Below are 15462 nucleotides of genomic sequence, written 5' to 3' on the forward strand. Positions count from 1 at the left end.
ATTTGGGAAGCCTCCTAACAAATATTATGGAAAAAAGTCTGAGAAGTATCTAATGAACATTAGCTATTATTTTTAAAATATAAGAAGCCACCATAGAAATCCAGTGTTGTAAGTGTATGAGCATGTTTGTGAGGAGAATGTCATTTACTGAATCACCTACTTTGCTGTTGACAAGCATTCACAAGAGAAACATCTCTCAGCTTCTACAGTCAGAGCAATTATGCATATAGGAATAATGGCATGTTTGTATTCCATGAAAGATATAAACTTTTTTTTTTGTCTTGGCCCCTAGAAAGCTCACCTGGAGTAACTGGATAGGACCTTATCATATTAATTTTTATTCTTTTTATACTCTTTGGGTTTTATTCTCCTTGAGTTCAGCTTACAGTTTGAACTTCATTTTTTTCTTTATCCATCGCATCTATTCTAGTAACTACCAGACATCAAGACTTAATTATAAGAGTGAGGTAATTAATAGAGTTTGGCATTTGCACAATGGTAAACACATCTACTGATGAAAGAGAGACTAGAGAACCTAAACGCAGTCCCGAGCATACATACTTGATTTCTTTCAAATTTGGCACTATAGAACAGTGAGGAAAGATTACACTTTTTAAAGGACTGCATTCTTAATATATCTGCTGGCTTAGTTGGATCCTAATAGGAAAAAAATATTACATATTGAACCTATACTGAACCATGCAAACAAATAAATAAATAATTTCTAGGTGCATTGCAATTTTAGTAGGAAAGACAAAACAATAAATTATAGAATATAATATATGAACATATCTTTATGAATTCAGGGCAAAACAACATATCATAAAATTTTATAAAAAAGCATCATCGCAGGATATCCCTGTGTGATTAGGTGGTTTAACGCCTGCCTTTGGCCCAGGGCGTGATCCTGGAGCCCCGGGATCGAGTCCCATGTCAGGCTTCCTGCATGGAGCCTGCTTCTCCCTCTGCCTGTGTCTCTGCTTCTCTCTCTCTCTGTCTCTCATGAATAAATAAATATCTTTTTAAAAAAGCATCATCACATATAGGAAAAGATTGATAAATTGGACCTTAATGGAATTTTAAAATTTCTGTTTATCACAAGTTGTAAGAGAGTGAAAAGGCAAGCCCCAAGTAGGAGAAGCTGTTTTCCCATATAAAAGCGACAAAGTGCTCAGATCTAGAATTAGTCACTAAGGAAAAGGAAGACAACTCTAGAAAATGGAAAAGTGACTTAAATTTTAAGATTTTGTTTTTAAGTAATCTCTGCAGTCAATGTAGGACTAGAACTTACTGTCCCAAGACCAAGAGTTGTAAGCTTTACTGACTGAGTCAGCTAGCACCTCTAAAAAAATGATTTACATTTTTTAACTTAGGAGGAGTTGCAGGTAACCAATACACATGTAAGAAGTTGCTCAACTGCCTTAGCTATCAAAAAATAAATTAAACCAAAATGAGATATGCTTATATAGGCCCCCAAAATGCTAAAATTTAAAAAAAAAGGAATGGAAGTTAATAAATTCAAAATAAATGAAAGATCTAAATGTGAGACAGAAAAAACCATGAAATCCTAGAGGAGAACGCGTGCAGCGATGTCTTTGACCTCTACTGTAGCAGCTTCATACCAGACACATCTCTGGAGGCAAGGGAAACAAAAGCAAAAAATGAACTATTGGGACTTCAGCAAGATGAAAACCTTCTCAGGGCACTTGGGTGGCTCAGTCAGTTAAGAGTCTGCCTTTGACTCAGGTCATAATCCCAGGGTCATTGGATTGAGCCCTGCATCTGGCTTCCTGCTCAGCAGGGAGCCTGCTTCTTCCTTTCCCCTTCCTCTCCCCCAGCTTGTGATCTCTCTCTTTATTAGTCAAATACATAAATAAGATCTTTAAAAAAAAAAAGATTAAAACCTTCTGCACAGTGAAGGAAACAGTCAACAAAACTAAAAGGCAATCTATAGAATGGGAGAAAATATATGCAAATGATATATCCAATAAAGGGTTAGTATCCAAAATCCGTAATAAATAAATAAATAAATAAATAATAAATAAAACCAGTTAAGAAGTGGGCAGAAGACATGAACAGACATTCTTCCAAAGAAGATATCCAGATGGCCAGCAGACACACAAAAAGATGTTCAATATAACCCATCATCCCATCATCAGGGAAATAAAAATCAAAACCATGATGAAATATCACCACACTTTTGTCAGGATGGCTAAAATTAACAACAGGTGTTGGCAAGGATGCAGGGAAAGGGAACTCTCTTATACTGTTGGTGGTAACATAAACTGGTACAGCCACTCTGGAAAACAGTATAGAGTTTCCTCAAAAACTTAAAAATAGAACTACCCTACAACCCAGCAATTGCACTACTAGGTATTTACCCAATGGATATAAAAACACTGATTTGAAGAGGCACATGCACCCCGATGTTTATAGCAGCACTATGAACCACAGTAAAATTATGGAGAGAGCCCAAACATCCATTGACAGATGAATGGATGAAGAAAATGTGGTATACATTTACAATGGACTGTTACTCAGCTCTCAAAACTAATGAAATATTGCCATTTGCAACAATGGGGATACAGCTAGAGTGTATTATGCTAGCGAAATAAGTCAGCCAGAGAAAGACAATTACTAAATGATTTCACTCATGTGGAATTTAAGAAACAAAACAGAGGAACATAGAGGAAAGGGGAAAAAAAGAGAGAGGGAGGCAAACCAGAAGAGGTTCCTAAAGTTTGAGCACAAACTGAGGGTTGTTGGAAGGGAAGTGGGCAGGGGATTGGCTAAATAGGTGATAGGTATTGGGGGGGGGGCACATGTGATGAGCACTGGGTGTTATATATAAGAGATGAACCACTAAATTCTACTCCTGAAACCAACATTGCAACTATATCTTAACTAGAATTTAAATAAAATAATAAAATAAAATAATAAAATAAAATAAAATAAATAATAAAATAAAATAAAATAAAATAAAATAAAATAAAATAAAATAAAATAAGACTGGCAATACCAAGTGTTGTCAAGAAAGTATTGCAGCTAGGAGGCTAAATTAATAAAATCAGTATGGACAACAGCTGGTATTATCTTTTACAGTTGCAAATATGCATACCCAAATGCCCTATAATTCTACTCTATGTTATTTACGACAGTGAAATGTATGCACAAATGTGCCAAAAGATATATATAAGAATATTCATAAATAATTATTAATCTTTGCCTCTTGAAACAATCCAGAGTTCCCTTGCCAGAAGATGTCATTCACAAACTGTAGTATATTCATACAATAAAATATATAGCAATGGAAATGAATGAACAATGACTACCTACAACAACATAGATGAACCTCACAAACAGTGTTGGCTACAAAACCAGACTTAAAGGAGTATATGCTGTATGGTTTATCCACATGAAATTTAAAAAGGTAATGTTTAATTATAAATTTACAAGCAAGATAGTGGAGAGGAAGGAATAGTAACTGGAAGAGTATAAAGGAGAGGGTATTCTGGGGTGTTGGCAATATTCTGGACCAGGCTTAGTCATGCTTCATTGCAATATTTATGTGTTTTATAGTTTTCTATATAGGTTATACTTCTTGGAAAAATATAGTGTATAAATTAATATCTTAAATTATGATAAACATTTCCAGGAGTTGGCACCAAAACTTCTTTATATTTGTATTTACTTTTAAAATATGTGATTCTAATTGCTACTAGGTAACATTGGAGATATGTTGACAATAAATCTCAGAAATTATTTCATCTGATTCCTTAATGCAAACAAATATTTTGTCATAATTCCCAATCCATTTTGTAAATCTCAGAAGCAAAGTTTCTATGGGCTATGCTCATAACTTCCTCAAAACCATTTGTCATATAGTACAAGAGTAACAAATAAGCATTTCAGTTTTGGATTTCTCCCTTAGTTTTGTAAATCAGAAACTCTCAGTTTTGATAGAATGAATACCTTACTTTTTAACATTTGCCTCTCTTACCCCAGCTCAATCTGGCAGCTTAAATGTGCAATTTTATTCAAATGGACCAAAAAGACGAGGTCCTACTGAATATAAGTAGAGGTGGGAGGTGAGAGGAGGCCTGAATTTTCAGACTATCATTTCTGATAAGGTAGATAAATAGATGTCTAGTAGTGATGATGAAGAAAAAAATGAAGTAAAAACATTGGATAATCTGCTTCCCAGTTGATTTTTAAAATATAATAGTGGCTTGCTGTAATTCAACCACATCCCCTTGTTTAACATGTGAATTGTTTTTAAAAGCAAAGATGAAGGGCAGCTCGGGTGGCTCAGTGGTTTAGCGCCACCTTTGGCCCAGGGCCTGATCCTGGAGACCTGGAATCGAGTCCCACATCAGGCTCCCTACATGGAGCCTGCTTCTCCCTCTGCCTGTGTCTCTGCCTCTCTCTCTGTCTATCTCTCATGAATAAATAGATAAAATCTTAAAAAAAAGCAAAGATGAAGTCTTCTTGATATATCAATTGGTCGTTATTAGTACATTAAGACAAATTCAGAATATTAATTTCACTGAAATATTGTTTAGTGATTTTCCCAAATGATAATGAAAAACCAATACTGATTTATCAACTTTCTTTTAAGAAATTAAAGAAAAAAAATATGTATTTTCCCACTTTGGTTAGCTACTTTTTTTAATATACATAAAAAAAGTTTAAAAGCCATCTAGCATTTTCATTTGTAATTAGATATGCATTACCCACTTAACACATACTTCACAATTATCAGAGACTTTACAATTTCCAAATGAGTTTTTAAGTGTTATTTTTAAAGCATCTTTTTCTGATCTTAATTTCTTTTTCAGATATAAATGTATGTTATCACCATATCATCAGGATCATGTATAACTGTTTTTGCTTTTTTTTTTTTGTTTTGCTTTTTTTATATATGAAAAGAATTTAAGGACATTTTAAACTAGTCAAAGACCTCTATATTGTAGCTTTCACCTGGAAACCTTTTCGGTTGTGCTGTGACTATGGTTTTTATTCATGTGGAATCTGTTTTACTTTCCCAGTCTAAAAATAAATACATATTTAAAAATTATTTTGAGATGGATATATGAGAAATTCTGGTCTGTTGTAGGTTGGGTCACCTTGGGCAAGTAACAGAGTTCCCCCACCTTGAATTTCTCCATCTGTAAAACACAGTTTAGAATAGCTTACAAGCATAGAATAAAGATGCACAGCATTGCCGATATAAAATCCTTTGCATTCCTCAAGAAAAAAAATTATGATGATTGTAAATGCCTATATTTATATCCCTTTAAAATGAATTATTATTGCATTTTAACTTGAGCCCTCTAAAATCATCCCTGTGATGTGGAGCAAGAATTTTTTCATTCCATGTAATAAGTGTGAAAACTGAGGTTTGAAGTGCCCCCAAATATGCATACTGTGATTTTAATAACATTAGCAATATCATTACTGTGTCAGACAAATATTTTTATAGGAAAAGTATGTAGTGTTTTTAAACTACATTTTATAAACAATTTCAAAATCCTTAACTAAATCCTTAATTTCATTCAAAATATTTCCATTGTTCTGAGGATAAATACTAATGTCCCAACCATGGTCTATTATATTATAGTTGCATAGCCAGGTCTCTGCTGAGCAACCCATTAACAACTCACAGTCACCCTTACCCTCTGTTCTATATTTAGTAAGTTTTATCCTGATACCAATCCTATATGAAGTGAATAATATTAACACTCCATTTTATTTATTTATTTTTTTAAAAGATTTTATTTATTTATTCATGAGAGAGAGAGAGAGAGAGAGAGGCAGAGACACAGGCAGAGGGAGAAGCAGGCTCCGTGCAGGGAGCCTAAGGTGGGATGCCATCCCGGGTCTCCAGGACCACACCCTGGGCTGAAGGCAGGCACCAAACCACTGAGCTACCCGGGCTGCCCTAACACCCCATTTTATGCCTGAATTAACACTTGTGCACAATGTCACATCATCTGGAGAAAATTCTTCAAAAACAGGCAGTATGCCTCTGGTTCCTCTGCCTAAAAGCATCACATTATGATGAATTTTTGTGTGTTTCTTTGGCATTTCACAGTATCACTCAATCATCCCATTGTTTAGATTGGGCTTGGATATAAAGGGGCTCCAAAATTTGGATGCACCTGCCTCCAAATTATTGTCAATCTCCTCATATTTTCTCCAGTATTTGGGCTTATTCACACATCTGCATTTCCTCTTGGCTCTACTTTCAACCTGAATGTTCCTCCACCCACTTATCGTGTCAGGAACACAAACTGATATTCAAGGCTTAATTCAAGCCACGTTGCTTTTGGGAGACTTCTATTGCCCTTTTTCCAATCCAGGAAAGCCTTACTGTTCCCTACTCTGGGCTGCATTATAGGTTAAGTCTACTTCTCTCACTTCACCTGATATTTTTTTTAAGGAGGTGCAGTGGGTGGTAGGAATGTGGACTCTACATTCCCGACAGCATGGGTTTAAACACTGACTGCCATTTAACTATTTGTGTGATATAGGGTGAGTCAATGAATTCTTCTATGCCTCAATCTGCTCATCTGAAAATAATCCCATAGGGTTTTTGTGAGGTTCATTGGAGTTAATTCACATAAGAGTGTAGAAAAATGCCTGCCCTATAATATGTACTATAGAAATGTTAGTAATTTCTTTCTTTCTTTTTTTTTAATTGCACTTAAGGTTTCAGTTGTCTGCCCTGTGAAGACAGGGAGTAGCTATTTCTTATCTATCATTTAATCTTTAGACCCAGCACAAGGCTAGATGCATATAAACAAGGTGTTTTCTGGGTGGTTGGTGGATGAATAAATGAATGGTCAGTTAGGAGGCTCCAATGTAGCTACCTTTCCCTCTGCAATCATGGGACTACTTTATTTGAAATAGTATCTGTGACTAAATAATAACCAGTGCATAACCAAAAAACCCTATTCATGAGTACCTTTTATCCTGAATGTTTATCTATTCATTAGTAGAGCTGTATTATTACAAGAATCTCAAAAAATATATATAGCTCAGTGAAATCTTAGGTTTATTTCGAAACACCTATCTTTTTTTTCTCAAGGCTGACATTTTAAACAGTAATGACAGATGCAATGTTCTCTCACACAAGTACAGAGTAATTCATTAACATACACATGAAAGGAAGAAGTCTACATTCAACCTTTTCTACCAAAGTCCTTGAGAAATAAAAGAGATTCAAAGCAGCTACAAGTGTAGCTTGTAAAAAGTCAAACTGGTTTTATCATACAAGAATACCAGGTTGGTAGCAGGAGCTTTTGGTAACTAGACACCTGCTGCATTTGCTTTAAGGTTGAGGTTGAGGGGAAGAAGGAAGAGCTTAAAATAGAATCTACCTGACAATTTGAAATGACATAATCTTATGTAGAAGAACTGAAGGGGAATTTTGTAATCAGATAATTCAAAACATACCTTTAATAAGTCCACAGAGATGAATGTCTTGTCTGGGTAATGTAGCTGGTTAAAGACAGATTTGATTTAGGAGTATATTTTATAATAGGTAGTTTTGTATACATGGGCTGCATTGTAGTGTGGTTTCATGGTGGGATGAATCAGGATGAGGCAAAGTGTTATAGGCTGAGTCTAAAATAAACTCTGAAGGTGTTTTCGAATTGCTGAACATCAGGATAAAAGTTACAAACAAAAGCCATCAATTATCTAGAGGTATGTACCTACAGAGTCTTTCCCAGGGACAGGTTAGGTTCTGAAAGGCTATTCATAGTTCATTTGTTCTGAAGGTCAAAGTGACACTATACAATTGACTGCCAACCAGTAGGAAGCCGAGTTGTTGACACAATTTTACTTTGATGTATAGCTTTGTTCTTACTATAGAAATTCATATGAGTAGGGCTTCTGGACCTAATTTTTCTATCAATAAATAGATCAATTATCTTATATTAAATGTTTAGTGCCTGTCTTACTTTGAGTCCCTTAGAAGCAGAGCCTGAGGCAGATATTCAAGTGTGTGTGATTTAGTGAGAGAACACTCCCAGGATAAAGGGAGGGAGGGAGGGAAGTGGGAGAGAGCCTGGGCAGGAGCTAAGCAAGAAGGGGCTGGTTCTCAGCTGTTGTCTGGTTTCAGCCTGACGGAGTCTAGGGTGTAACTGGTAGACCAGGTGTAGTTGCAGTTATTAAAATCTGAGGATGGGCAGGCTGTCCATTAAATGGAATCCGGACAGGGTTTCAATTTACCATCAGGCTTATATTGTAAAGCTATCTGTCCTGAAGATATGGCTTAATATTTAGGCAATTACTATGCCAATGGCAAATTAAATTAAAAAAGAAGCACACAGGTTTTGTGTGGGCAGTGTTTGGGAAGGATACTATAACATGAAAGGCATGTGCTTTAGAATTTCAACGTTTATACTGAAGTTTCAATTGGTTTTCTAACACTGCTTTTAAGAAGTCCCAATCTCGTAGCATTTCAGCCTTCTAATCTGTATAATAGAAACAAGAATAGTATCCATCTCCTATGGTGGTTACCTGGCTCAAGAAAGTTAGCATATTTCAAAGCACCTGAAAGTCTTGAAAACAAGAAGAAGGAACTAGTATGGAGAAAGTTTTAAAATGTAAATTAGAAGATTTTTCTATGAGTAACTATAGCAGTTTGAAATATGTACATGTTTGGCCAAATTGAGGGATGTGATTAAAAATAGCAAGAAAAATTAGAGCTTTCATTTCACAAATGCTCATAAAGGACCGGGTCTTTGTAATCATTACCTCAGACAATTCATTGTCCTGTGGCTGATGCTATAATTTCCATTGTGTCTATTTCATAACAGAGACTTACTATTGTTTAGAGTTGGCCTGATTTTACCACTAGATATATGACAGAGTTAGAATTGGAACTCAGATCTGTCTGTATCAAAAATCTTAACATTCAAAAAAAAAAAAAATCTTAACATTCAACTATCATTGTTATTCAACCTACCAAAAGCTTTTTCTACCAAAATGGGCATTGTTGGAAATCTATGAAGGTGGTGGTGAGGAATTCAAATTAAATTGAAGATACAGGAATGCCTGGGTGGCTCAGTGGTTGAGTGTCTGCCTTTAGCTCAGGACGTGATCCTAGGGTCCTAGAATCGAGTCCCACATGAGGCTCCCCAGAGGGAGCCTGCTTATACCTCTGCCTATGTCTCTCTGCTTCTTTCTCTGTCTCTCATGAGTATATAAATAAAATCTTTTTAAAAAATAAATAAACTGGAGATACAGGATTTGCACTTTAGGAACTTCCCATTTGGCTGGAGACTAGCATTCAGACTCGAATTTCTGTGTGAAAAGAACCTTAATACATAATACTTAACAAGGAAAACTTACTTTTTTTTTCTTTTAATAATTCTGATGAAAAAAATCTAACTGAAATGATGAATTATGATACTATTTTTAAAATAGTAATAAAAGACATGTAACAAAATTTATCATTTTGATCACTTTAAAGTGTACAATTTAGTGGAACTGAACACATTCAGATTGTGCAATCATTACTACCTTTCATCTCTAGAACTTTCCATCATCCCAAACTGAAACTCTGTATTAATTAAATGCTAACTCCAGATTCTTTCCTCCACTCAGGCTCTAGCAGTCACTGCTCTGCCATCTGTCTCTATGAATTTGCCTTTCTAGTTACCTCAGATACGTGAAATCATATAATATTTGTCCTTTTGTGTCTGCCTTATTTCATTAGCAGGATTTTTTCAAGGTTCATACATGTCGTATCTGACTTTTATTCCTTTTTTAAAAAAGATTTATTTATTTATTCATGAAACACACAGAGGGAGAGAGGCAGAGACATAGACAGAGGGAGAAGCAGGCTCCCTGTGGGGAGCCCGATGTGGGACTTGATCCCAGGACTCTGGGATCACACCCTGAGCTGATGGCAGACGCTCAACCGCTGAGCCACCCAGGCGTTCCAACTTTTATTCCTTTTATAAAGTTGGATAATACTCTATTCACACACCCCACACATACTCCCACCCCCCACACTCACACACACTACATTTTATTTATGTTTTGGACATTTGTTTGTTTTCTACCTTTTAACTATTGAGAATAATGCTGCTATGAAGATGAGTATACAAATAATATGTTCAAGTCCTGTCTTAATCTTTGAGGGATACACACAGAAGTGTAATTGTTGTGTTATGTGGTAATTCTGTTAAATTTTTGGGGAACTGCTATATTGTCTTTCACAGTAGCTCTACCATTTTACATTCTAAGCATCAATGCACAAACTTTCCAATTTTTCCACATCCTTGAAAACATTTGTTATTTTCCAGTGTGTGTGTATGTGTGTGTTTTAATAACAGCCATTCTAATGGGTGTGAAGCAGTATCTTTTTATAGTTCTGATTTACATTTTCATAATCATTACTGATGTTGAGTGTGTTTTCTTAGGAAAACTTATTCTTGATGAGGTATGTCCCTTCTACCATTTTCTCTCTTGTTTTTGTCTTTTTCTCTCTTCCCTTTCTCTCTTTCTTTAAGAATAAACATTTCTCAACCTGTCTATAGATTTACATGTGGATACAAATGTGATTTTTTGGATGAAATTTCAGAAAATCTGTTGCAAAATTAGTATCTTATATTCTAAAATGAGATCAGAAGAAAGGATTTGTAAGTCACCAACACTTTTTTGATTCATTCCTAAGATCCTTGTGTAAACCACCTTGAGTAAACCACAGAGAGCTGCACGGCAGTGGGTGGCAAAGCTAAATCTGGCATTTTCACCTTTTTTTAAAGCTATACTTTACTACACAGAATGAATAACTAGCTTAAGTGAGTTCACAGGGTACTTATGAAATACAAGAAATGGAGGGAAATAATGCTAAATTAATAAAATGTGCTGGTTATGTTTAGGGTTGGTTCAAAGGAAGAGAGATAATCACACTCCAGTAAATCTCTGGACTCAGCAGGAAACACTTCAGGCATATGGTACCACTATACGTCCTGGACAGAGAGATGAGATGGTGTGGTTTTTGTTTTTGTTTCTCTAAATTTCAGACTTGGAACCCCAAATCCTTCAAGTTTGCAGAAGAAAGATCAGTTAATGGATATAGGCCATCCTACTTTCTGCATGAATAGTGAAAGAAATGCTTTTAAAGATCAACAGTCATATATCTTCAATCCAAAAAGGAACATTTTATGAAGAGACAGGATAGTCAGGGAAAACAGAAGAACTGATTTCTCCCATTCATTCAAATAAAAGTCTATAATTTCTTCTTAATTTAAATCTTTTCTCTGTCTCTCTCTCTTTTTTTTTTTAGCAAACACATTGTAACTTAAAGAGGCTTCTAGTTATTTTTTAAAAAGATTTATTTATTTATTTATTTATTTATTTATTTATTTATTTATTTATTTATTTCAGAGAGCTCGAAAGCACAAATGGGAAGGGCAGAAGGAGACGGAGAAAGAATCTCAAGCAGGCTGTGCCGGGTACAGAGCCCAACATGGGGCTCCATCTCATGATGCTGAGATCATGACCCCAGCCAAAACCAAGAGTCTAATGCTTAATCAACTGTGCCGCCCAGGTTACATGCATTTTTAAAGCAGAATAGGGTAAGAAATAATGTAGAGAATTTAAAAACACATTTTTCTTTAAAAAAAGAGATGAAGAAAAGGAAATCTACAATTGTAGTAAGTACAGTGCATTAACTTCAGGCATAGGTATTCAGTTGTTGTCAAGAATAGAATCTATAGCTCTATAGAGTAATTGTGCTGTGTGAATTTTCCTTTACCAGAGTGTCAGATTTATCCTACAGATTCTGATCCAAATCACGTGCATCTTCTAGGGTCAATTCCTATCCAACCAGGAGAAATAAATAATTACTGTGGTAGAGTCATTCAAAATCTCTGAAGCAATTATTTCTTTCTACAAGTTTCTGATCAGCATTTTGTTCTCTATTATTTTCCAAATAATGATCTTAAGCAAAATACAGAAATCAAGTATTGTGATTATCTTTATCCAAGTTTTAAAATAGCCTCTACCCTTTGTTCATATTCCACTTCGTTATCTATTTCCACATATATAAAGACATTTGGATACATTTAGCAATGTATGTGTGTACATATGCGTGTGTATATGACCACATATATATATGTGTGTGTGTGTGTGTGTACCCTATATATAATGCTTGTGTGTGTCTGTGTGTATTTATGTATATGTATATGTGACTAAATACACACACACACATATTTAGAAATAAGATCATTCCCAAAATAGCCAACATAAGAGGAACTGTATATGAAGCAAGGGATCTTTGGAACACAATACCTGCAATAAGAAACAGACTCAATTATTAATTCATGTATCTACTGATGACTATAGTAGTTCTGCAAGGTAGGCTCTGGACATATATTTTATTAAAAAATTTCAAAACAATTACTTTTTCAAAGTAACAGATAGAATATACATTTCCATGAGCACCCAAAGATTAGCTACTAACTCTTTTGTCCTCTGATTTATCGTCTGAGGTGGGCAGGGGTGGAGGAGGGGTGAGGGAAGAAGTGTAAGGAGAGAAATTAAAAAAAAAAAAAGAGAGAGAGAGAAATTCAAGGTTTCTTTTCCATCTACATCAACAGATATAATTACTTTCAATCAAAGCTATTCTTGGATCCAATATGAAACATTTCAGTCCCTGGAAACACTACATATAAAGGATATAAGAGGCAATATGTCTATTGTTCATCTGCTAATGTCCTCAAATGTCACCAAGGTAATTACTTGGATGACATTTATGTGATGCAGCTGGACATTGTTACAGTTAATATAAAGCCTGCCTTTGGCAACCACTTTATTTCCACCTACATCAAACTGTGGGTGCATAATCACTTTTCCTGGGAGAACACCCACCTCTCACAAAAGACATCTCTGCCCTCAGCTTTTGCTTTCTGTGTTCTACACACTAATATATATTGCAAAAGAAGAAGAAAAAAAGAAAAAAAAGTTATATGCCATATATCTTTTTCTTAATATTTATATCTGGAACTTTTAGAGATGTTTCTAAACATAATTTATAAAATATAATAACACTGATATTTTCTTTTTTTAAAAGAGGATTTTGACTATCCCCAAAAGTATGAATTCATAAAATGCACAATTAAAACCTTTTACCTCTGTAAATTAATCACTCTCAAAGAACAGATGATTGACAAATCCAGATTTTTTTCCTAATATGAATACAAAAAAATATATTGTATTAAAAAAAAAAACACACAGAGATTAGATTCTTCCCCACAAACTCACATGCAAATTGGAGCTTTGCCTTCCGACTCAGAATCGTCCCTAGTGTGTTGGTGGCCAGGCACTGGTATATGCCAATATCTTGATCTGTACGGGGGCTACTGATGGCCAAATTGCCTCCATCCAACCTGTAGTGATAACTCATGATAAAATCAATATCTGTGCCATTTTGCTTCCACCTTCAAGGAAAAAAAAAATCAAATTATGTTATAATATACAGAGGTAATCACTCCTACTAGTCTTAAACGACATGCAATTGTAACTGCTAGGACCATTTACACATGTAAGCATATATGTATATATTTATTTCTTTGCTAGGACCATTTAAAACAACAGCAACAAACAACAAACATGGTTACATATGGAGAAAATCCTCTATTTTCATCAAAGATGATTGTCTTCAGGAGCTCAGTGTTATTAATAACTAGGTTATTTGAAAGATCATCCACTCTTTATGAATCACAAACATTCACCCATATGTGTACAAAGAAGCAACATACGTTTTGACATGGGAAGTGAAACTGAGACATTCAGTCAATGACACTGGCCATTCTATTCCTTCAGAGACATTTCAAATAACATATACCACACCTGAACTCCCACAACCGATACTAAAAATTTAGATTTTGAAAATGACTTAGAGATAGAAATCCAAAAAACGTTTATTACAACTGGCATAAAGAAAGTCAGCAAAGATTTTATAATGCCAATTTGAGGCTGATAACAAAACAATAACAATCTGACTACTTTAGAACATGATTGTCTCTGTTGATCTCTTACTTGGAAAATTAATTACTCCAAATATATTTCACCAGTACTTAGAAATGCCAACCTAAAATTATACTTTTACAAAACAAATGCAATTTGGGAAGTTTTTATTTTAGGCAGCAAAAGTTCTCTTGGCTTACCTATTAGTCAACAATTCTTTAGTACATGAATGAAGTAGCAGAAGGCCCTTACAGGTATATTTATTTTCAAAGAACTGTAAGATGTCTTAGAAAATTCCATTTGGTCATTTTAAGATGAATGAATACCACTAATTATTTCTAAATAAACCCACCTTCCCCTTCTTTCTCCCCCTAACTTTTAGAAAAAACAAATGAATGGCTTTTTCCTATGGAACATAGCTAATTTCCAAACCATGTATTTTCAGAATCTATGCCAGGTTTGCTGTGATTTTCCCTTTCATGTTAAGATCATATTAAAAATATTTTGATGAGGGTGACTAACTATAAGAAAGAAATTTTCTTTCTTACATACATTTTACAGTATTGTTCCATATGTCATTCCATGACTTCTTTAGGAACATCTTGAAAAATCCGATGTAGAGAATATGTCAAATGTCTACCATAGTCAAAAAGAAATACAAACTTGGGTAATCCTCCAGTCTATTAAAGATGAGAAGTGATTGACCAATATCAAATCAATCAGACGTTTTCCATCAACTTTAAAATTATTTAGCCAATTCTAATGTATCTCAATTTCCTTTTAATAAAAAGTTGAGAGACAATAGCCAAAACCAATGTATTTCATTTACCTGAACTTTGTCAAAATTTTTTTTCTAGAGAATTTTGTACGGTTTTTTGCTTTCAATGTTAGGAGAAAAAAATATATAGAAACATTTTTTTTCTTTAGGCCTATCCCAAGACTCCTCTATTCTCCTCACCAGCTGCATAATACTGTCTTTCACAATTTGCTTACAGGGCATGATCTTTGTACCTCCATGTTTCCTTTCATTTTCAAAGCAAAGGATATACCACACTTAGTTTGCCAGCTCTCTTTAATTTTGGAATCAATTGTTGAAATAACTGCTGTCATCGTTACATGCTCCTAATTAAGCTTGGTAATTGTTTTTCAACACAAATTCGAAGTTGTTGGCTTAGCTGCAGCAAATGAATTTTTCACAGTATCCCCATAATCGTTCTAATCACTATGGTACAATGATTATTAAACTGTGCATATAGATCAGGGGTTCAGCTCCTGGTGTGGGCTTTGTCCTAATTAATATGTTTAAATCAATGGAGAAATAGTATTAATGAATTCAAGTGATGGTCATAAACACATTACTGATAGGATTGCATACCCAGGAGAATTTTCCTACAATGCAAAGTAGGGAATGTGCTTTAAATGATTATTTTCAGCATCTGAATTAATATCATATTCATTCCAGGAAACATA

At 34.7% G+C, this 15462-nt stretch overlaps 1 protein-coding gene across 1 annotated transcript in view; it reads right to left on the reverse strand.

The window, feature by feature from the left end:
• CNTN6 (contactin 6) overlaps window positions 1-15462 on the reverse strand; it is a 272370-nt gene that overhangs the window by 135643 nt on the left and 121265 nt on the right. Inside the window, exon 4 of the mRNA XM_035702505.2 lies at window positions 13288-13463. Within this exon, the coding sequence (XP_035558398.2) occupies window positions 13288-13463 (176 nt within the window). The remainder of the gene's footprint in view (window positions 1-13287; window positions 13464-15462) is intronic.

This window comes from Canis lupus, chromosome 20 (genome assembly GCF_003254725.2).
Source record: "Canis lupus dingo isolate Sandy chromosome 20, ASM325472v2, whole genome shotgun sequence".
NCBI classification, from domain to species: domain Eukaryota; kingdom Metazoa; phylum Chordata; class Mammalia; order Carnivora; family Canidae; genus Canis; species Canis lupus.